This window comes from Nesoenas mayeri (genome assembly GCF_963082525.1).
Source record: "Nesoenas mayeri genome assembly, chromosome: 2".
NCBI lineage: Eukaryota > Metazoa > Chordata > Aves > Columbiformes > Columbidae > Nesoenas > Nesoenas mayeri.
The window spans coordinates 89,488,836-89,510,617 of NC_137543.1; the positions used below are offsets into that span (position 1 = coordinate 89,488,836).

The 21,782-nt window shown below is 36.4% G+C and overlaps 1 protein-coding gene across 4 annotated transcripts in view; it reads left to right on the forward strand.

Annotated features, from left to right (window-relative positions):
* Nucleotides 1-21,782, forward strand: part of EXOC2 (exocyst complex component 2) — a 128,910-nt gene that overhangs the window by 56,729 nt on the left and 50,399 nt on the right. For all 4 annotated transcript variants that reach the window (XM_080340025.1, XM_080340026.1, XM_080340028.1 and 1 more), the window contains 5 exons: nt 8,804-8,929; nt 12,657-12,781; nt 16,747-16,815; nt 17,066-17,223; nt 20,266-20,387. In XM_080340025.1, the coding sequence (XP_080196151.1) occupies nt 8,804-8,929; nt 12,657-12,781; nt 16,747-16,815; nt 17,066-17,223; nt 20,266-20,387 (600 nt within the window). The remainder of the gene's footprint in view (nt 1-8,803; nt 8,930-12,656; nt 12,782-16,746; nt 16,816-17,065; nt 17,224-20,265; nt 20,388-21,782) is intronic.

A 21,782-nucleotide genomic window follows, 5' to 3' on the forward strand; every position in this document is an offset into this window, starting at 1 on the left:
TACACCAGACAGGAGAAGGAAAAAACAAAACTTGGAAGAATTGCTATTAACTGCCAAGTAGAATAAAGGTGATTGTGATCAGAAGTATGGAATGTATTTTAATCTACTTCAATAGATGTATGCTTTTCAAAGAGGAAAACTGTGGGCTTTTACTCATAGATATAAAATTGATTATGCTAGACTTGGAGCAATCTAATCAACTTAAACAAGTCAGAAATGTGGTTTATGTGTTCATAAATTCACAGGTTATTTGTAAGAGAAAATAGTAATAAATTTTCAAACATTAGACTCTTCCAGTTCAAACGTGCTTCCAAAAAAGATTATTTTGTATATCAAGCATTTGGAGGAAGAGGTGGGTTGTAAGGTTGATACTATGATGAAAAGGGCATTAAATTTCTTTCTAGGTTACCCTTTTCAACAGGGATAACAGACGTTGTTTCTAGCAGATGGTAGTCTTCATATTGTGTACGCTGAAATAAGCAGACAGCAATTACAGTTCCACCTTGAACATATCAACAGTTCCTTGCTTTCCTTAGCTTCATTCTTCTTCTGACTGTGAACCTGTGCATTCAAACTGACTTAGTCAAAACTTTTCAGCACAGTAAACTTAAACCTCAGTAGCAGATTGTATCTATTTTTGTGTTTGTGCACGATTTTTCAAGTTTTGACTGAGTTTATGCCAAAGCATTTTGCTGCTATTTTATTAGTTTTCAATGCAGGGCTGTGCTGTGAATCGTTAATGAATTTTACTACCTGAAATGGATTTGGAATTAGATGAAAGCCTTTGCTTTTCTTACTTGGAAAAGTCGTTATTGAAAACTCAGACATTCTGGACAGGATTTTTGTAGCTGATTGTTAAAAAAATTATTCTCAAAAAAACTATTTGCTGGACATGATGTATCCAGCAAGGGAAATTCATCTAAGTGAATTCTGAGGAGAACTTACTTCAAATTTAAGTCAGTGATATCATAAGCCAACAGTGTGCTCTCTGTACAAAACTGCCCCAGTTGTCTCCATACTAGTAGGAGGTTAATCTTTTAGTCATTACAAGTGAAATAATTTCATTTTCTTATAATAGAAATAGCATATTCTCCTATCTCCTTTAAGACATTTAGTGATATGTCATCCCATCCAGCCCCCTAGTAATGGCAGTCAGGACAAATTGCTCTGTATAGCCATAGCAGACCTTCCTCATTTGTGAGGTAAAAAAAAAAATGCAGGCAGTTGATGTTCATTTTATGAGAAACTGTTGGAATCCAGGCCTTTGTGTTTTAAAGAGTGGATATGTATGTATGTATGATGGCAGATAAAAATTTCTCCTGCTCTGAAGTGCTCTGAAGTATGAGCAGCCAGGACAAAGAGATCACACAGCCAAAGTCAGAGTGGAAGCATGAGACAGTACAGGGGATGCCCAAATCACAAAGCCGTTCTTCTGCTTCCCTGATGGTCAGATTTTTTCATTAAAGGTGCAGCTGTAGATATGGGATTTATTAACTTCTTGGTTTTTTCTATTTAATATTTATCTGCATCACTAATGGAATAGGCAGTTGCGCTCTTTTATTGTTTTTGAAACCTTTTTTTTTATGGTTATGAAGTCATTTCCTGAAGCGTTGTTGAATTCCCTTCATAAATCTGATCACATCCCGCTTTTGCTGCCCCACTGCAAGGACCTGAAGTAGGCAAAGCCACTTTGCTGTGGTTACTTAATATGTAGATGTATTAGAGAGAAGGAGATTCATGAGGCTGAATGGACAGGAAAAAGAGCATTTTGAAGGCTCTGAATATAAAGCTCAACATGGAAGAAGACTGTGCTCCCTCAAAACAAAATTTCTTACATCTCTAGCAAGAGATAGTTGAATGATGAACTGAATTATGCTGGTATTTTATGCCTTGTATTGGCTAAAGTCTGAATAGCTTCTTCTGAACTTTGAACTTAGGATTTGTAGAAGTCTGTGGACTTTTAAACGTGGTACCTGGATAGTAAATTATTTCCTTCAATTAAGATTTTATGTATTTGTAATTTTTGACTTTACTTTGCAATTGCCTTATTATCGGGGCATGATTGTAGTTTTTCACTATGGTTTATGCTTCCCAGACTTGTTGGAGCGCAGGAAACATGGGGGATATAATGACGTAAAATGACATGAAAATAAATGTAAATAAATGAGGTTTAGTTTAAAATTTGCCTGGGGCTCTGGGCAGATAGCCAAAATGAGTTAAGCAAGGAGATTCTTAACATGAGTATCAGGGAAAGAAGCTGTGGAGGTTAAGACTCTCTTCTGTGTGGCCAATGGTTATTCGCTTAGACTTTAATAGTGCCTTAGTAGGTTTCATGATACTTTGAGCTAACATGGACAGGGACTGTCATCCAGTTATCATCAAACTGACTGAAACAGTCTTAATTTCTTAACAGACCTTTCTGAGATATGTAACATTTTTTGCAAGCAAGCTATCTGTTTGTACCCTTTAGAAACTAAGACTGTAAATGGAAACACTAACACAGTTGTAGTGTGATCTTTCTGCTGCTCTTTTGTGTTGCAAGATGTATAATATACAACTTATTGAAGTTCCCAAAATAGAGACAGTTCTCAAAACAAGAGTGTACTAGTTGGATCACTGTGATTTTTGTTGCAGTTCTTATTGATGGAAAAAAAAAAATTGCAGCACTCAGAATGTGATGCACAGCTCTCCAGATATTGTAAAAAACTATGCAGAGTTTTGTTGTGCCAGAGTGACAGCAGCTGTACGTTGCGTGAAGGAGAGAGATGGATGCTTAGACCGTGTTGTTCTTTCTTATATGGCACACTGAGATTCTATTCACCTTGCAATGAATGATCTATCTTTGTTAGATCAGACAGGCCGGCAAGGCTTGTGTCAAAAGGGCCTTTTCAATTTGTTATCTTAGCAGCTGGTTCTCTTCCATTGCCTTTGCTTACTGTACATCTGGAAGAAGACTTCTTGCAGCTGGGAGCTATTTCATGTCTAAACCACATCCCCTGTCCGTAGCAGAAATACCCTTTTGACAGCAGATGTCAAGCAAACCCTTAATGGGTTATTAATTAAAAGAAAAAAATAAAAAGACTAAAAATTAATCAGTACAAATTTGACACTGGATTTGTTTTCTTATTTTATTACCCATATGTGTAACTTTGCTGTTATTTATAGTTTTTGGTAGAATCTGACATGTTCAGAAGTGCAGGGGACGTTCTCATTTTATGTAATGTTTTATATAATACTTTAATATTTAGAGTATTATTGAAACAGTAAATATTGTGATTAGAAAGCAGCACAGATAGTTTAAAATGAAAATTGATAAGATTATTACTTCTGAAGATAAAGCAAAACTCTTCTGTGACCAGAAGTTTGCCTTGGTGTCTGCTCTAGTCTTTTAGTTCCTTATTTGGGCAGTTAAGTAAAAGCAGGTTGTTTTCAAAGTTGCTGATGTCCACTGGAGCTAGTGCTGGTAAAATGACGTCATTTTTATTTATGTACTGAATTGAAATGTTTGGCTCTTTGTTCAGTATTTTTTTGGCCTGCAGGATGGACAATAAGGATTACTCTTAGGCTGTGAAATACTTAGAACACCACTGGATATAATAGGTCCTATTACCCTTTTTGTGGTAAACTGAAAAATAGTTCTATTATAAATATTTTTAGTATAATGAAGACTAGCCTTAAGATTTAAAAAAGCATTAATTTTAAAATGTATTCCAAAAACATTCTTTCCATAAAGTGCAGCAATTTCAATCTTTTGCACTCTTTTGTCTGCTGGAAATACAATCCATTTTCTTCTCAATCATTGAAAAATGTCAGGTTCCTAATAAATGCACAGTTAGAAGAACAAAAGTCCTCAAGAAAAAGAATAAAATGCAGTCGTTCATCTGTTGAGCAGGTTAATTTTTCGGTAATTTCTCCTGCTTGCCTAATTTGTTGCCTAGACAAATTGAAATTCTCAATGCGGTGTCCTTGAAAGGAATCTCAGCCTGGTTGTGTCTGTGCAGGCTCCAGGCGCTGTTTGGTCAACAAGCAGCAGTGGGTGGTCAGGCTGCAGCACAGGACAAGGACCCGCTGTGAGCAGGAAAAAATGTTCAAAGGTGTTTAAGGGTGGTAAGGAAGTCTGTCGCCCTTCAGAGAGTCTAGAGGCTATAGATCAGCCTTCCCTCGCTATTGTAGCCTGTGAGAAAATTCACTGTAGGATATATAATGGATGAAAGAGTACAGTAACTGTATTCACCTGGTTGCACATCTGTAGGGTCTTTTATTTCATTTAATCTTGCTCATATACACGCTGTCTATATGCATGCAGTCTGTGGAATAACTGGTGTTTGAATTACCATGGAAAATTACACTGAAAAACTATTCAGCCTGAGGCTGGTCACTTGTTAACAATTTTCTTTGTCACTGCAAAAAGTACTGGCACTGTATTATCCCCTGGTCACCCAGTAGCTTTTGTAAAAAGCTTTAGCTGAATGTCATATAAGTGATGCGCCAGGCTGGCAGAATTACAGTGGCTGAGGCTGGGTTATGGGAGGGAGGCGGGAGATGTGTGACTCCCACAAGAAACCTCTGCCCGTCAGGCTGCAAGGGAGGGAATAAACAAGCAGAGTACCGGAGCGATGGGTATTCCAGAACAATTTTTACAGTCGGTTTGGTAATAACTTTAAAATATGAAAGAAAAGCTGCTTTTAAAGATTTAAATCATTGACTGGTTTTGCAGATCATGGAAAAACCTGATTTAAGCAAATTTCATGTTGGTTGTCTTTTTAATGGAGGCTGTAACATGCTGCGTGCCAAGAGCATACATGTGACATTACAAAAAATGGGGTCGTGGTATGTACATGAGCCATAAGTCCTGTCAGCATGTAAACACCCTGTAACAACTCCAGTACTGATAAACTTAGAGTAAACCTGCAATTAAGGGTCAGCACACGTGACTTTTGATTTACAGAAAGTGAAAGCACAAATTAAATAAATGACCTCAAAAAGCATTGCACTTATTTTTTTAGATCCTTATATTGGTGAGATCTTACTGTGGTAGAACAGGTCCTGAACAAAGCTGTTGAACCATTTATATTTGATACAGTATCTGAATGTTTTTATTTCATTCTACATGCTTTCAAAATATCTGTTCACAAAAAGTTGAAACCTTTAAAATCCTTTTTAAAAAAAGGCAATGTTAAGATTTTTAAAACTTCTTATTTGGTCTTCTCATGATTTTACAGTTGTAAATGTAGTAAGAGTAAGGCTTTAATTATAGTTCTGGTTTGTCATGACTGATAGAAGAAGAGAATGTAGTACATTTATTTTTCCTGTGTTTCTTTGGTTAAATATACACTTGGCACTGGAGTCACTGAAAGATATGCTACATGTAGATGCTGTATTTTGGAAAAAAATACTTCTGTAACTTCAAAGATGCAGTGCATTTTAAAAAAATGAAGATCTGTCAGGAATGTATTGTTCATGCTATTTATACAACATCTTAAAACCTGTTAGCACAGTAAAAAGTTAATTTCTTGAAACTTGAGATTGTTGCTGTCCTATATTTAGGATCTAGGAATGTAGAAATAGTACACAAATCGAATAATGAATAGGCAGTAAATTATTTTTTGGGTAGTTTATTTAGTTTTATAAATATTATTGTCTACAGTACATACTAATATTAATTCATTGTATTACATTATGCTGCTAAATTTAAGCTTCTGGCTCCAGAGAGGGAATGAGTTGGGATGCGAGGAAGATTGTTTGTAAGTTAAGTCTCACTTTTTAGAAGATTTATGTGTTAGTGTGCAGTCTTCAAGCGCTATCTTCTGGTAGGTCGAAAGCAAGATCAGCTTTGCTAATATAGTCCAGATGTTTATTAGTCCTGAGGGTATATGAGCTGTTGTAGTTCCCTGCTGCTGTGTTATACTTGCTTGTAATGCAAGACAACCAATTAAGAAATTAGTTCACATTAAACTTTCTTTTCCTGGTATGGCTGCAAACTGATGATGTGGTTTTTCTGGTGGAACAAGAGAGTATTCTTTACATGTTTTCTGTTGCTGGTGAATATATAAACCATTTGGGTAGTGTGGGGTTAGTGTATCAGCAGAAATACAAAATTTTCACGTTTTCAGCTCCCTCAAGCAAATGGTTTTAATTGAACTAATTCACACTAAGATGTTTTGGTAAGTGTGTCTGGTTTTCTTAATTCTGAGGTTTAATTGGCACTGTCATTTTTAGAAGAAATTCCTCATATTAACAAGGTGTTTGAAAGGTGAGAACCTAAATTCTATGTGAAGACATCAAAGAGAGAAGTTTTGGTGTATCATTATTTTTTTTAATCGTAGTGTTTGTAAAAATAGCATTGCTGCACTCTTGGGGATTTTTTTAGTGTATGTTTTAACTAGCAATGCCTGTAACAATTCTGATTTGCCCTTTTTGACATATGTTTTTGTGGGTTTTTTCTGGCCAAATAAAACACAGATATGTTCTTAGGGAAGCCCAAGAACTATGTGAGGCACTTAAAATTTCTCAGGGTCTTCTATACAATTTTATTTTTATTCTGGGTAGCAACTATAAAATATTGAATGAGTGCTTTTTAATAATCTGGAGAAGAATTAATTTGTTTTGGTTTTACTTCATTATGTAAGGTTGCTGTAATGTTTTCACAGGAGTTAATTACTGCAAATTTACAACATTTAAGATATGTTTTAGAAGTCATAGATGTTTAAATTGTAAGTACTGCTTATGTGTGACCTTACACAGGTTTCTGCTGTGTATAAGTATTTGCATAATACATGTCCATAATTAACTCCTTTCACTTGCAGCATACATACTTCAAAAAAATCTGAAAGCTTTAGTTTTTTACTTTTCTCATTATTTTGTATTTTTAGCTTGTTCAGAAGGAAAAAATCTTTCCCAAAATTCTTGCTCAACTCATTGTAGATCTTGTCTGTGATGGTGGATAATACACTGAAATCACTGCAGTGGATTCCATATTGCTGAAAACTCAACAATTTTAAAGGTGTCATAAAGATTAGGTTTTTTAATAAGTGGTGTAGGAGTTAAAAAGTGAACAGAATTATAATGCAGGCTAAAGGTAGCATGGATGGGTTCACCAAGTCAGTTAAGGCAGTGTGTCTGCCACAATTGTGAATGATGTAGCAAATTGGATCCCTTTACTTAGGTGCATCATAGTATGAACAGTACTAAGATGAATGGAGGAGCTAACAGCTCAGTAATGCCGATGCCACAGTGATAGGCCACAGGAAAGCTCTTTAAAAGCCATTAAAGAATTACGGGAGGAGGATCTTCTTTCAAAAGGAACTAAAACCCAATGCTGTCACCTATTGGAAGTTTGTGATAAGTTTCACAGTACTTAATATTACTCTTTAAGCCTCAGCAGCTGAAGTGACTACTATATCTTTATATACTAGTTAAAGTATATCTTTACTACCATCCTGGTCTAAGAGCAGCATAAATTCAGAATAAATATTCTTCAAATCCCAATTGCTTCGTTTTATTCTTGAATATGAGTATTGCAGTGTTGCAGCTGGTGCTCTTACTGTGTGTCCTTCCTGTTATTTTAAGTGGATATGGGTATTGATGGAAGTGATCAAGCAAGATAAACTCAAATGCTGAGATTCTCACTACAAAACTCAGCATGAATTACCAGGAGAGGTTTAATCTCCATATAAGAAAAGTGTTGGGGGTTTTTGTTGTTGTTTTGTTTTGTTTTGTTTTTGTTTTTTTACTGTGAGAATGATCGATCACTGAAGTAACCTCCCCAGGGATGTGGTAGAGTCCCCATCACTGGAGGTTTTCAGGATGCAACTGGACAAAGTGCTAGATAATCTCCTCAAGGCTCCCATTCCCACAAAAGATTTGACCAGGTGATCTTTCAAGGCCCCTTCCAACCTGGGCTGTTCTATAATTCTGTGAACTGTGATTCATTTAAGTTTAGCTGTTACAGCTCAGTTGGCCAATGCCAAAATAATTTTTGATGGTTACTTTCAGAAATGTATCTGCAAGGTGAAATGCATAAAGCAGCAATTTAGTCTTTAGAAGAGGCGCTGGCAGTGTCCAGAACATTAAAAAATTTTCATGGTCTGCTCATTATTGTATGGTTGTTTTCCAAAATGTATGTTAGACTCTTAATTATCCACCTCCATCAGATTAGATCATTGCTTAGGACTTGCTTATAGTGATCGAAATATGGACAGGTACCTAAAGAAAAATATAATTATTTGATACACTGGGAAATATTTTGCCTGTCTGTAGATATGGATAAGTACGGGGTGGTTTACAAACATGCACAAGCATACAGTGCCATTAGTTCATGTGCTTCGTGATGGATGGACTCTTTCTACCTGAACTCTATAGAGGTCAAACAGCTAAGAAGTAGCTGAACGCTCTGTCCTTTACTGCCTTAGCTGGAGGCATAGGAAACATTTGCTGTTGAAACATATATTTTGGTACACACCAGAAAAAATATTGTGTGCTGTGTCACTAGTGGCATAAATACATATTTGTCCATGTCTTTTAAGGAGCTAAGTGTAGGGCATTAATTAATGTAAAAACAGATAAACACACAAACCAAAGAATGGTATTTCCCACATGGTACTTGTGGTTTTGGCTTTGTTGCAGGAGTCAATAGTGGTGTTATTGAGTAGCATTGATGTAGATGAACAGTCTAAATAAGCAAGGTTAAGAATGTTTTTGCTTGATAACTTTTGTCTTGTATCACATCTGAGTTAAATTAGAATTCTGCATGCAGTCAATTGATGTACAAAATCACTGTAACTTTTTTTCCTTTTGTCCCTAGGCAACTCATTGCTCCACAGCCCCATGTTAGACCTAGACAGTGATGTGCGTCCATCACCGATTGGCCATCTCAGTCAAACTGCTTCACTGAAAAGGGGCAGCAGCTTTCAGTCTGGCCGTGATGATGGTAGGCATCTGTTTCATTTGGCAAAACAAAACTGCATTTCCGTATGGGTGTGGTGTAGTCAAAAAACACAAACAGAAACCCACACTCTGTGCGTTTGTTTTGGTTTGTTACCAAATTATTTCTTCTGATGGGTTGCCATTTTGTACTAAAGAGATGCTATGATGTTTTTTGCAAGTAACGGGTAGTTCATAGCTGAAATCTTTCTTAACATATAGTTGAAAGTAATAAGAGTTGTCTTACTAGAAAACAAGGATTTTTGTTTTCATTTACATAACCACCTACTGGCTACCACCTTTTGCTGTTGTTATATCTTTTATGTGTGTGTTCGCTAAGATGGCTCTCCTTGCATTTGCTCCTTCTGTGACTTCTTATATCTGGTCCTTGTTCCCTAATTCCCTAAGCTCAGGGAAACAAAGTGTGTGATGAAGCTCCATCAATATGTCCTCAGCCAGCTGAGCCCTTGTGTGCCGTGTTTTCAATACCCTTGTCCAAGCAACTTAATCTCAAGAGTGTTTCCTGGTAACCACAGGAAACAGAAAACATGTTTTTCACAGGATAGGTAATTTCTTACCAAAGTGGGGTTTTATGAAGGACTTTTTGGCTTTGGTCTGCTTTGATGTTAATCTCTTCCCAATTCCATGGACTTCCTTGGGGGGGGGAAAAAAAAAATAAAATCTATAAATACTGGATTTTTTTTTTTTGAGCAAAAGACAGAATGAGGGGAATCTTTCAAGAACATAGAATGAAGAATAATGAGAAATGCACATTCTTGTGCTGCTATGGTGTATCTTCACATGCAAGACAATTAAATTGTGTCACAGTTTGAAGTTGAATGTATTTCAAAATGTAAATTACACAGACTCTTCAAAATATACATGTATACCAAGTAATTACATTACTGTGTTACTGTTACCTTTGTCCTTCCTCAGCCCAAAACCTTGAATGAAGTTGATTAGCAAGTGTTACAGAGCAAAACAGTAAATTACTGGTTGTTCTTGGATACCGTCCGCTAACAATACACACATCATGCTTAATGTAGCAAGCAACATCCAAAATCCAGTTTATTTTTTCCTTGTTTGAATGCTTTTCCGCGTGTGTCTCCTTAAATAGTTGCATCTACAGAAGGCAATTCCAATTCAATCAATTATTTTTACTTTTAGAGTCTTAGTTATGGATCCATAACCTTTTATGAACTGGAAAAGATAAATCTTCAGCAAGCTCTGCAGATATTGTAGCTCCCAGTTTAAACCAAGATTCAAAGGAAAACTGGAGAATCAGAACATCAAAACAATCAACTGCAAAGGCCACAGAGTTAGAATGAGTTGCCTCTGAGTTGAGTTCATTGGTACTTGGGTGCAAGTGCCCACTGTGAGCTTAGTTAAAAGCTCCACCATCCTTGCATTTCTCTGAGTGGAGAGCCAAAATCATACCTGTGCAGGAGCTGCCATTCCAAATATGCCATGATGGGCTCTGTTTTCAGGTTGCTTGTGCATTCTTTTGTTCTTTAGCAAATTTGAGGATTTTTTTTTTTTTTTGATGTCTTGATGTGTTTTTTTCACCCATGTGATTGGCAGTGATTGTCCATGAGATGGTTTGAACGAATGACTTTGAATTCAAAACTGCAGTATTCAAATAAATTCACCTCTTGCTTGAGCATAAGTTCACGAGAACATAGAAACAGTAGCTCTGGTTTCATCTTTATGATATTATAGCACAGATTATAGTTGAATAATTTTTTTTTAAATTTGCTTTGATATAGATTGGAGCTTTCATTCAAAGAAATCAAAATATCCTGAATTTATGACCAAAATATCCTTTCGTCATGATGTGAAGTAGCTTAGTCTAACAAATATCTACTGTCTGCAGGCTTGGGATTAAGCCTGAAATATGCTTACTGGAGGGGAGAAGAATTTCATACATGAAGTCAATCTTGACAGTGTGTTTCCAGTTAGGAACATCCCTGGTTATAACCTTGAGTTGTTGCTGGAGCTTTTGGCAAAGATGAAATGATTACTTGAAGGAGTTGAAATCTTTTGGTTAGAACTTGGAGTTTGTTGGTGTTATGAGGCTCTGTTGCTTTAGCAGTGTTGGCACAGCTTTCTGATGTAGTCACAGCTTATGTTAATAAGAGGAGCTTTTCTGCGACTGGGTATAGACCAGTTCTCTAAACCAAATTGGCAATAGCGGTGCTCTGGCATCTGATACATGTCTACACTATGAGCTCTGCTAGTTGAGCTTTGAAGTTTTCATGCCTCCTGAACAGATGCATCACTAACAGCAGTTATGCTTATGTCAGAGCCTCTCTCCAAATTTTGGGCTTTCATTGTGAGTTTTTGGATTTTCAAATACTAATTCAGAGTCCCTAAACTTTTTGGCCTTGAGGAAAAAGAGCATTTTGGGTAGTGCAAATTTATCCACCAATTTTTGAGCTCGACAAATGGATGCTGCTGAAGGCATGCTGTACTTCAAGGAGACTGAAGACTGTTTACCAACACAGTAAAATAGTGAGGCTCTGGTGAAGTTTCCTAGTTACCTAATGTGCTATCAGGCAGCTACTTTTGCCTGACTGGTGTATTCCTGTTCTGTGTATGCAACATTCTCTAGCAGAATAAAGGCAAAAAGTGCTAATCTACCCAATATTTTTCTACATTGCCACAGAGTTATGTAGGATAATGTAATGTCTTTAACTTTCTCATTTATAAAAACAGTCTATACACAAAAACACCCCATGCAACAAACACAGACATTTTTAAGGTGTTTTATTTTGTGATTTTTTGGTTGTTTTGTTTGTGTTTTGGGTTTTGTTTGTTTTTGTGGGGTTTTTTTAATTTGCAATTTCTTTTTTGAAGTGTTCTGACGTAGACTCTAATTCTTGAGGTGAACTATAAGCTTCTTATCACTGTTGTACCAATGCCCTGTTTTGTTAAAACATCATAATGGAGAAAGTTTCACTGGAGAAGGGAGATGATTATAGAAAGTATTTCACAAAGAAGTTCTCTTTATTTTCTGTGTTAATTAGTGCTTCTGCCCCTTTCCATCTTTCTATTTACCTCCCTTGCCAGCCTCCCTTTGCACCATTTGATAAGAAGCTGAGAACAGTTATCTGCTACCAGTATGTAGCCTATTTTCCTGATGTGTTTTAATCGCCAGCGTACCAGAAGTGTAAGTGGGTTCATGAAGTGAGAGATGCTTCAGGTTTTATGTTACAATTGTGTTCCTCATCCAGGAATCTCAGTATATAATTAGTGATAAGTTTCTTGAGTTTTAACAACAATCTTGGAATCTCCCCTGTTTTTCGGATTTTACTAAACAAATGAAAATGAAGATGAGAGGTTGGCAACTTGCCACAAGCCACAATGGAAATTTTTTTTAAGCTGGAAATAAAGCAGATCTTCCAGTTTCCATTGTTTGCCTTCACTAGCCTGTCTAGCAACCCTCTTTCTTCAGCATCACCACCTCATTGTTTGAAACTTCTTATGTCTTGATTGTTTTCACGTAACCTTACCTTTTAGAGTGGTTTGAAGACAGAATACGGCCAAGTGGCTTGTTAGGTGGATTGCATTAGCCAGCCCTCCAAAGAGGACCTACTCTGTATATGTTGCCATAGTACTGGCATACTGTGTAGTCACTTGTGTAATATTAAGCAGCATCAAGCTAGTAGTAAGTTTTTCATTATTAATTCAAAGTTTTTTAATTTTGCTTTTTCCTTTGCCTCTTCCTCTTTTAGCTTGGCGATACAAAGCTCCTCAGCAAGTTATATTTGTTGAAAAGTTGACAAAACTTGTTGTAAGTCAGCTGCCCAACTTCTGGAAGCTCTGGATTTCTTATGTGAATGGAAGTTTATTCAGCGAGGTATGGATTCTTCTATATAAAAGACTTTTAAGTAACAAAGCTCTGTAATAATTACATTTGAAATATTTCACTGGAAGAAGTGACTGGACTGATTTTAATCAGAGAGGTTTATAAAGCAATATGTAGACTGTTACACACTTGAGAGATGCTACCTTGACTAGTAGGTGTCTTGCAATACTAACCTATAGAAGTGAGGTTTTTCTTTTCATTTTTAAAATAATAAAAGCATACAGTGGAATTACTTAGAATTCTTTCAGTGTTGTGTCTCTTTGTGTTCCAGATGCTGGAGTCAGTATCTGTGTAGTTTCACCTCTTGCTCATAGCTGGCCAGCTTCCCTTCATCGGTGATCTGAAGAAATAGAAAATTGCATGATGGACAGAGATATGTAAAACACAAAGTCATACAGAAAAAAAATTGTTTCCTTTCTTTGGAACAAGAGTACTCATTTCTTGAGCTGTAGGTATTTGGAAGTGAGGACAGGTTTCAAGACGAGTGCTGCAAAATTGACCAAGGCCAAGAGGTATACACAGACATACTGTAGGGAGTCTAGTGTGGAAAAGCAGTGAGCTGCAGTCACCTGTGCTTTGAGTCTTTCTTGCTCAAGTGATCTATTTGGGTTTTTTTACAAATTATGTAAATATAATCTTGATAATCCAAGAAGCAGGGAAAAAAAATAAGCAATGATTCATGGCGTGTGCCATTTTTATATGCACACTATTAACAGATTTTTGAAAGAAAACATTTAATAATTAATTTGATATGGGTAGTATACAGCTTACCATCGTAATTGTTACCAGATAAATGCAATAGCTTTGGGATTTGTGTTATTGCTGAAATTCAGTCACAGAATTACAGTATATTTTACAGAGTTTGCTTCTGTCCTCAAGCCATGTTTTTCTTATCCGCAAGAACTGTAGTGATGGTGTATTCCCAAGGAGAAAGTCTGACAAACACATGATTGGAGTGGAGTGAAAAGCAACTCTCTGTTCCATCAACAGATGATAAGGCACTAGTGCACACCTAATTCACACAGTTATCACTGAGAAGTCCTGCTGACTGCAGTTTGGACTCTGGGTCCTAAAAAAATGAATACAAGGTCTGTAAAGAGAGGTAGAGGCACAATAATATAGAGGAAGTAGAAAATAAGCAAGCTTTTGGACAAGCATATTGTCGGCTTCTATATCAAACCAAAAAGTTTGTGCATCTAAAACTTCTCTGTTCAACTGTTGAGATGGTTTTTATCCTGCCATACTTACTTACAGTATCCTGCTGTACTTAAATCCTTAAGTCATCACAGCTACAGTATTCCACTACAAAATTATCCCTGAAGCAGAACTGCACCCATAGATATCTACTGTCTTTGCAGCTTTAGTAGAAACTAAAACAAAAACCTTGGGAAAAGGAAATTTGGAAGCTTACTTTGTTGTCTTCCTTTTCTCTGACTAACTAAAGAATTAATTTCTCAAGCGGTCATTCTATTTATTGCCACTGTCTGTAAATAAGCATATCTTCATATAATAATAGTAATAGGTGTACTGTAGCATTTTATATGTTGAACACAATATACAGAGCATTATCACTCCAGTGAAATAGGTTCCATCTGTGATTCTCATTTTACATTATAAAATCAGAAGAAAGATATGACATTTACTCATAACATTCAGTAAAGGAAGTGAAGTCAAGAATACACCTTAGTACTGTTGACTTTCACAAAAATACTTAATTTCATAAGGGAAATGACAACCTTTATATTTGACAACAGCACCACTGGAAATTAGACTTTAGAAATTCACCTAAGTTATTGTGATGACTTTTTTTTCTGAGTACAATGAAAAGGAAAGCTATTTCTAGAGAAACTGAGACTTGAACTGTAAACAAGGTTGAGAAATTCTACTCATGAAAATAACTGCAAGTGGAAAATGCAATGATCTTATGTCATGTCTGAAAAAAAACATTGTTTCCGTGTATTTAAAAAAAAGTAGGAGGAGGTAATTTCCCTGTTAGTCTTTAAGGTACATCTATTCTTCTCTGTTGGGCTAGATTCTGAGCTTTGGATAAATTAATCCCCTCACATTTGATTTCTCTTGTTCCTTTGGTCCTTATGGAAGCCTCCCAAATTCTTGGGGAGAGAGGGGGGATGGTTCCCCCAGTTCCTTTGGTGTGTTCTGCATGTAACAATCAACTGAGAATGAGTGGGAGGAGGGGGTGGCATAAGCTAGAAGACTTCCAGAACACCTAAGAATATCTGTCACATCACATTCGAGACTCGGGTCTATATGTTTTTCTGTCAGAAGCCATACAGATTTTAATTGTCCATGAAAACGTTTATTTTGCCATGTTGCTTGCGATTTGTTGTCATACAGAGAGTGAGGTGCCTGCTACAGTTTTTTAAGAAAGGTCATGTGAAAGTGACATAAAAGGTCATTTCAATTAGCTTATTCAAATCTTCAAGATATTTTAAAAATGTGGAAAGAAAATCCCCACATATTAATACCAAACTGTATTTTCTCTTGTTCAGTTTGTAGGGTTTTGGGAGTTCCAGGGGGGGGGTTCTTTTTAGTTCTGAAAGGTTAGCTTTGTGCTTTAAAATATTGTCAGTTAAAGGTTTACGTGGTATTTTCAACAGTTTTAAAAGTTCAGTTCTTTGAATCACTCTAGTTGAAGTCACAAATGTGAGTAGTAACCGTTGGTCTTACCACAAGATAGTTTTGGTCTGTCTATACAGGAAAGATTTAAGATTGGTCTTCAGCAAAACCACTAAGGAAGAAAAAAAGAGAGATGTCAAAGATCTGTTCATTTTTTTGTTGTTCTTTAATCCAGCTGTAAAACAGTGTGAATTTTCAGTTGATACCTGAGATTTAAAGGATTACATCTTATTTTTTTTTAAGGCATTAGAAGGGAGAAATAGATAATGTATGCAGCAATAACTCAAGTGCTGTTCTCCTTGTCTGAAACTATATAATTCAGAACTTCAAAGCACAAGAGTTTCATAGCTATATATTTTCCAAAATTGTTAAGCAGTTTTATTTTTGTCTAACTTTTTATCACTTCAGATTATTTTACATTAAAAACCTGAAATGCTTTAGCTAAAGAGGGAATTAGAAATATACAGCATTTCAAATTAATGACTTGAAAGTAAACTGATTTTGAGAATACTCTTGTCATGTTATTGCATTTCTTGTCCAGTAGATGTTGCTGTACATACATAAAATAGATGATTTTCTAACTATAAGATTCTACATCTGCACTTAGTATTTCAAATAACTTTTTTGGTGTAATTTACTGTATTCTCAGTAGACTCCACAGAGGGCTAGAACTACAAACAGGAAGACTGTTAGTCAAACCATGTTTTCTTCAACTGTAACTGTCTTGTGCAAGGTGTTCTCTTGTTCCTTTGTTTTCAGAGATGTGAAGTGTCCGTGAGGATGCTGATTGTTTTGCAGAGTCTCTTTGACAGTTAGTTGAATTATTTAAAGAGTATTGTGAACAAAATGCTGTTCCTAAAAACAAACAAAAACACCTCAGTTCTCCCCCTCAGATGTTACAATTCCAAATTGCCCTGAGTCCAAAAAGTACTTCCCACCTTCTCTGGGCAGCTTACATGCTGAGAAAATAGTTTCCTTGCATAAACTTGAGGCACAGTTGGATTATATATGTTTTAGCTCTCGGTGAGAAAACTGTGACTTCATGAAATTAATATTGCTAGAGTTAGTCTTATGCTTGTCTCTTATTTTGTCTTAAATGCGAATTGTTCCTCTGAAGTAAACATGAGCATGCTGACCTACAGTGAGCAGAGTTAATTGATTATATAGTATTTTGTTATTCAGAAGCTATGAGAGAGTTTTTATAATTGTATCATAAACTCATTGGTTTTCACTTCTTCACTTTGAAAACCCCTTTTTCAGAATTATTTCAACAGTAGCTATGAGATACTTACACTTCTCAATTTTCTCATTTTCACAAGACTGCTGAAAAATCTGGCCAAATGGAAAGATCCAAGAAAAACGCTAGGCAAAGACAAAATGACTTCAAGGTAAGTTACTGGGGAAAACATGGCTTTCTTTCATTTGTCCTTCATAGCAAGATACTTTAGTTTCACCACCTTGAAAATGAGATTTCTTAAGTCATCTCTATGCCCTTATATACCTCCTTCTCTACTTTCTACTATGTGGAGCCACTTCTAAATCATACATTCCAAGATGTTGTGTATAGCAAGTACATGGCTACTTAAACACATTGATAGAGCTTTTTGCTTCATTTTTCTTTCCCTTCTTCTGATGCAGAAAATGATTCAAGAAGTGATGCACTCTCTGGTAAAACTTATCCGTGGAGCTTTGCTTCCATTCAGCCTCAGAGAAGGAGAATCAAGACAATATGGTGGCTGGGAGATGAAATCTGAACTCTCTGGCCAGTGGCTAACACATGTTATCCAGACTGTAAGGTAAATGGATCTGTGGACCTACAAAATTATGCTGCTCCTGGAATATGTGTGCCTTAAGACAAATAGTTTTGATAATCGCATTAAATACCCTGAGTAGTAAAAATCTTAACATTTTTAAAACTAGGATTACAAAAAAAATGACTAATGGCAGATGTAGGATTCTATGTGCAAATGTAATTAATAATGTCTCATGATATAGCTTTATACGTGATGATATATTCCTTTTTTCCCATAGCATTTTATGGAAAAGTTAGAATAAAGTATTTGTCTGGCACAGCATAGATGCTCCGTGAATGAAACAGGATTTGATTCTCTGGGGTAGAAAGCAATTATCTGCCTCATTTACTACACGTCTTTCCATCTCTGCCACAATGGCTGAAAATAGCATGCTTCTGACTGTAGTATAATTCTTAAATCATAATTACCTTAACAGTTGTTTTATGGAATGTGATGCTCCTGCTTATAATGTCATTCGGCTTATAATTAGGTTTGTTTGTAAACTTAGTAATGTGCACGTCATTAATTACAAAATGTCTCATTAATATACAGAATTTGCTTCCATTTGTGTGTGGAAAATTTAAGAATTGTCATTTTCTTTTTGGAAACTTGAGTAATACCTGGATATGAGACTGTACTTTTTATGGGCAGTTTTCAAAATAGGTAATAAGCAAAGCACAGAGGAAGAAAAGAATATAATCATGTACCGATATCCTTATTGTGGATGGAGCTAGCAGTGATACATACCTGTTGACAAGTCTGCGTAACACTTTTCCAAAGTCTGTTGTCAGTTACATTACCTGTACTTTTAACCATTTAGAAAAATCCATGTGAAGCCTCTTATTCTGGCTGAATTTCATGGAAAGCTTCCATTTGAAGAAGGAACTGACTTGGCATTTGATGGAAAGATGTAAAGGGGCAAGGGAACAGGCTTTGACACCAGTGTTGCCCCTTTATGAGAAGCAATCCAATTTCACTCAAATTATAAAATGATAGAATTTAGCACTTGCACACCTGTAATTTGGCTTGGAAATTTAACCAACAGATTCTCTAAAGGTTGGTTGTGCTTCAGAGTCCTACCATCTGAGGTATGATCCAGGCTGAGGTTATAGGGTATATGAAGGCTCTTTTTTAGACAATCTCCTCTTGCTTTCTGGCCACTGCCCTGGTAATGAACAACTGAACTGGGAGCTGGGGAAATTCTCTCTCCCTTCCACTCCTTTCCCCACCTCGTGTTATTACTGATGCTTGTGCTGGCACTTTACTAAAGTGAGCCAGACTCTGATGCAAAGCAGTCTAAAGAAGAAGAGGAGCAATCTGAAGAAGAGGAGAACTGAACATACCACGATGGGGTACCAACCAGTGATGACCACGTCAGAAGTTTTAGCAAGTACTGCAAGTACTTTTTGAGCCCCCACACTTTGACAATCTAATAAGTTCTTGTGACTCACACAAACGATGAAGGTGGACACTTCTCATGAAAAGCATATACACTTTGCATAAAAGCCTTATTTATTGCAAAGTTATGTAATAGTTTAAGTCTCACTTGTATCTTTTCTAAGAAAGTCCTTATGAAGCATATGATAGAATTTTATTCTTTTCATTCATGTCATACATGATTTACCATTTTCTGCTTGGATTAATATTTAAGAGTGCAAAAACTTACATCATCTTCTTGTAATCTAATTTTGTATCTCTGTGATCTTAATTTTTCTGCTTGTTTATATGTATCACACAGCTTAAGCTGTAGTGGTTGCATGGTCTTTCTCTTGTACCCTGTTCTGTCATTGCCTACATGAATAGGTTCCACGGGATAAATTAGAGAGCTATTTGATAAATTGAAGCTGTTGTCAGCAAGACATTTGCCTTATTGTAAAGATAGGAAGGTATGTATTTGTTAGGGTGCGTTATATGAGGGAAAAGATGATCTTAAAGTTGTGACAGCTACATGTTCCCTTAGAAACGGAATCAGCTCCAAGTACAGGACTTCTGTGCAGTCTAAAGTCATTTAAACTTCTCACAGATGGGTATTCACATCCTGTGTTTCCTTGATGGCGAAGATAATGCAGATTTATGTAGTCTGCTAATTCAGTTTTGGTGGTTTATGTCCAACACCAAGGGTAAGGAACCAAAGCCTGCAGGTGGATGATTGGAAATATTCCACTTATTGATCAAACCTGTTTGCTTGTGCCCTCCTACTCCTGTTCTTTGGCATTTTCTAATACCTATGTTTTGGTCAGTATTAGCAGTAGGACAAATGACAGTGACTGCATTTGAGTTGTCCTTGCTTAAATATTCAGGAGTTGGATAAAAGCAGTGAACCTCACTTTGTGCCCCTAACTAAAGTCTGAGCACAACTGCAGCCTTTTAGTTAAAAGCTGAAATGCTATTCCTTGCAAGCAGCTGCTGTGTTACTATTTCTAAAGGAAAAAACAGAAATGAATGTGCCCATCCTCAGCTATAGTAGTTGGTGATTTATGCCCAGTCAGACCTGGGAGCAAAACAGTGAATGAATTCAATCTTCTCTCTGCAGGTGATGCAGTAGCTGTATTTTTGTCTCCTTAAATGTGTATACTCTTGGTAATCTGATCCACAGCCACATCACCATTTATAGCAGCTTGATGGCTATTACTGTTGTAGTGCAGGTAAACAATATCTCAGAAACCCTGTGGTGGATCTAGGATTTGATCTAGGCATTCACATAAAAATCAGGGGGTGGAGAGAGAGGAAAGCAGCTAGTTCTGCTCCAAAAAGATTATTCTTAGAAAGGCAGGCAGCAAAGTGCAAGATGGCAGTGGGAAAAGTTGGCATGTTTCTATGAGGCATTACAATAATGTTACAGAAAAATGAATCTGCATTTGCAGGCTTCTGAATTAAGCAAACAATTAATCTTCTCTGAATGGGATAATCAGTTTTCAAAGATAAACTGTGGATGGAGTTACTGTATTCACATGCACAGAAAATATCTAAAAAATGCAATGGTGTTGTATCATCTTGAAAAGCTCTGCAGATTTACACTCCAATCTTACTGTATTTACTTTCCAGGCTTAGTTCTGAGTCTCTTACTGCACTCGAGATACCCAATGATATGCTTCAGATAATCCAGGATCTTATTTTGGACCTTCGTGTACGTTGCATTATAGTGACCTTACAACACACAGCTGAAGGTAAAAGGAGGCTGCAGGTCTCTTTGCTTACTGTCTTTTTTTGGGGTTTTTTGCCTTTGATTAGGCTGAACCCTGTTCTGGAAGATAACCATGTTTGTTGCAGATATTGTAGTGGCAGTGGACTCCTCTGAGTTCTGTAATATCTCACAAGAATTACTCAAGTATTTCACTTTGCTGACAGAAATGTCTATGAGTCCTTTCCTTAGTCTAATGAATGCAGCAGTTCAGATCTGTTTCCTTTGGGTTGAGACAGTTTTACAATGCAAGTGATTTATCTCATGATGCAGCTATTCATTTCATATTGGAAATATAGTTTATTTTCTTTTTGAGCTCTTCTATAAAGTGAAGAATTAAGTAAGTAATGCCCCACCCCTAAGAAAAAAAATCTACTGTCCTTTATGAAGTATTGTACTTGTGTGTTTTCCAAGGCCTTTTACTAACATCGAAATCCACAGGCTTCCTTCTGTGTACACAGCTCTTGCCATAAATGTCTGGATTGTCAAGGCCAGTAACACATTCTCTAATGTGACTCTATGTGCATCAGAGGCCATTCATCTTACCAGCTTGTATTCAACTCTGAAACTTAAATGTGAAACAAGTAAATCTTCCAGAAATAAACATCTCTCTTAAAATCAGGGCAGATTGATCTACTAATTCACTTAGAAGGGTTTTTTGCAATAGACTAACTACCCTCAATGTTAAAAAAATTCTAGTTCCTTAAGTCTTACAATTTAATCAGTTTTTAATCCTTCACATTTGATTTATCATTATTTTGGAGGCTAATGTGAAGCTAAGTGTTTTACCCAAGCCCTGAGTGTGCTAAGCTCAGGTGGCTACATTAAGCAAATTTTTAAACTTTCGGTGACAACAAATCATAAGACCTCTATGGTTTATTTGATACAATGTTGATATGAATTGTGTTCTTGGCTCTTAGTTCTTTTTTAAATCCCACTTTAGCATTAACATTCTTTTTCTGCATTAACATCAAACTAGTCAGCTATAAAAGTACTTCGGTTGTCCTGTCTCTCTAAAACTCTGCACGGAAAGTATCATTAATACTATTTCAGATTTCAGTTAAAGAAGTCTCTTTTGCTTTTTGCCACTTAGCATATTTCAGATAAATTATCTATTTTTGTAACGGGTAGGTACAAAAGATTGATTTGTTTTGTTGGGCTTTGGGGGTTTTTTTTTGGTTTTTAAATGTGGCATGAGGATTGTCCTGTTGGACTCGAGTGTTCTCTGTCTAGGATTTGTGAGTGAGTCCTCAGATGTCCTGACTGTTTCAAAGGAAGAGAGTATCTAGCTCTGAACTGTTTGGCCAACAATCCTTAGCTTGTCAAATTTCTGAGCTACCCACCTAGCTTCTCCTGGGCAGTCCAGAGAGGTCTGGTATGT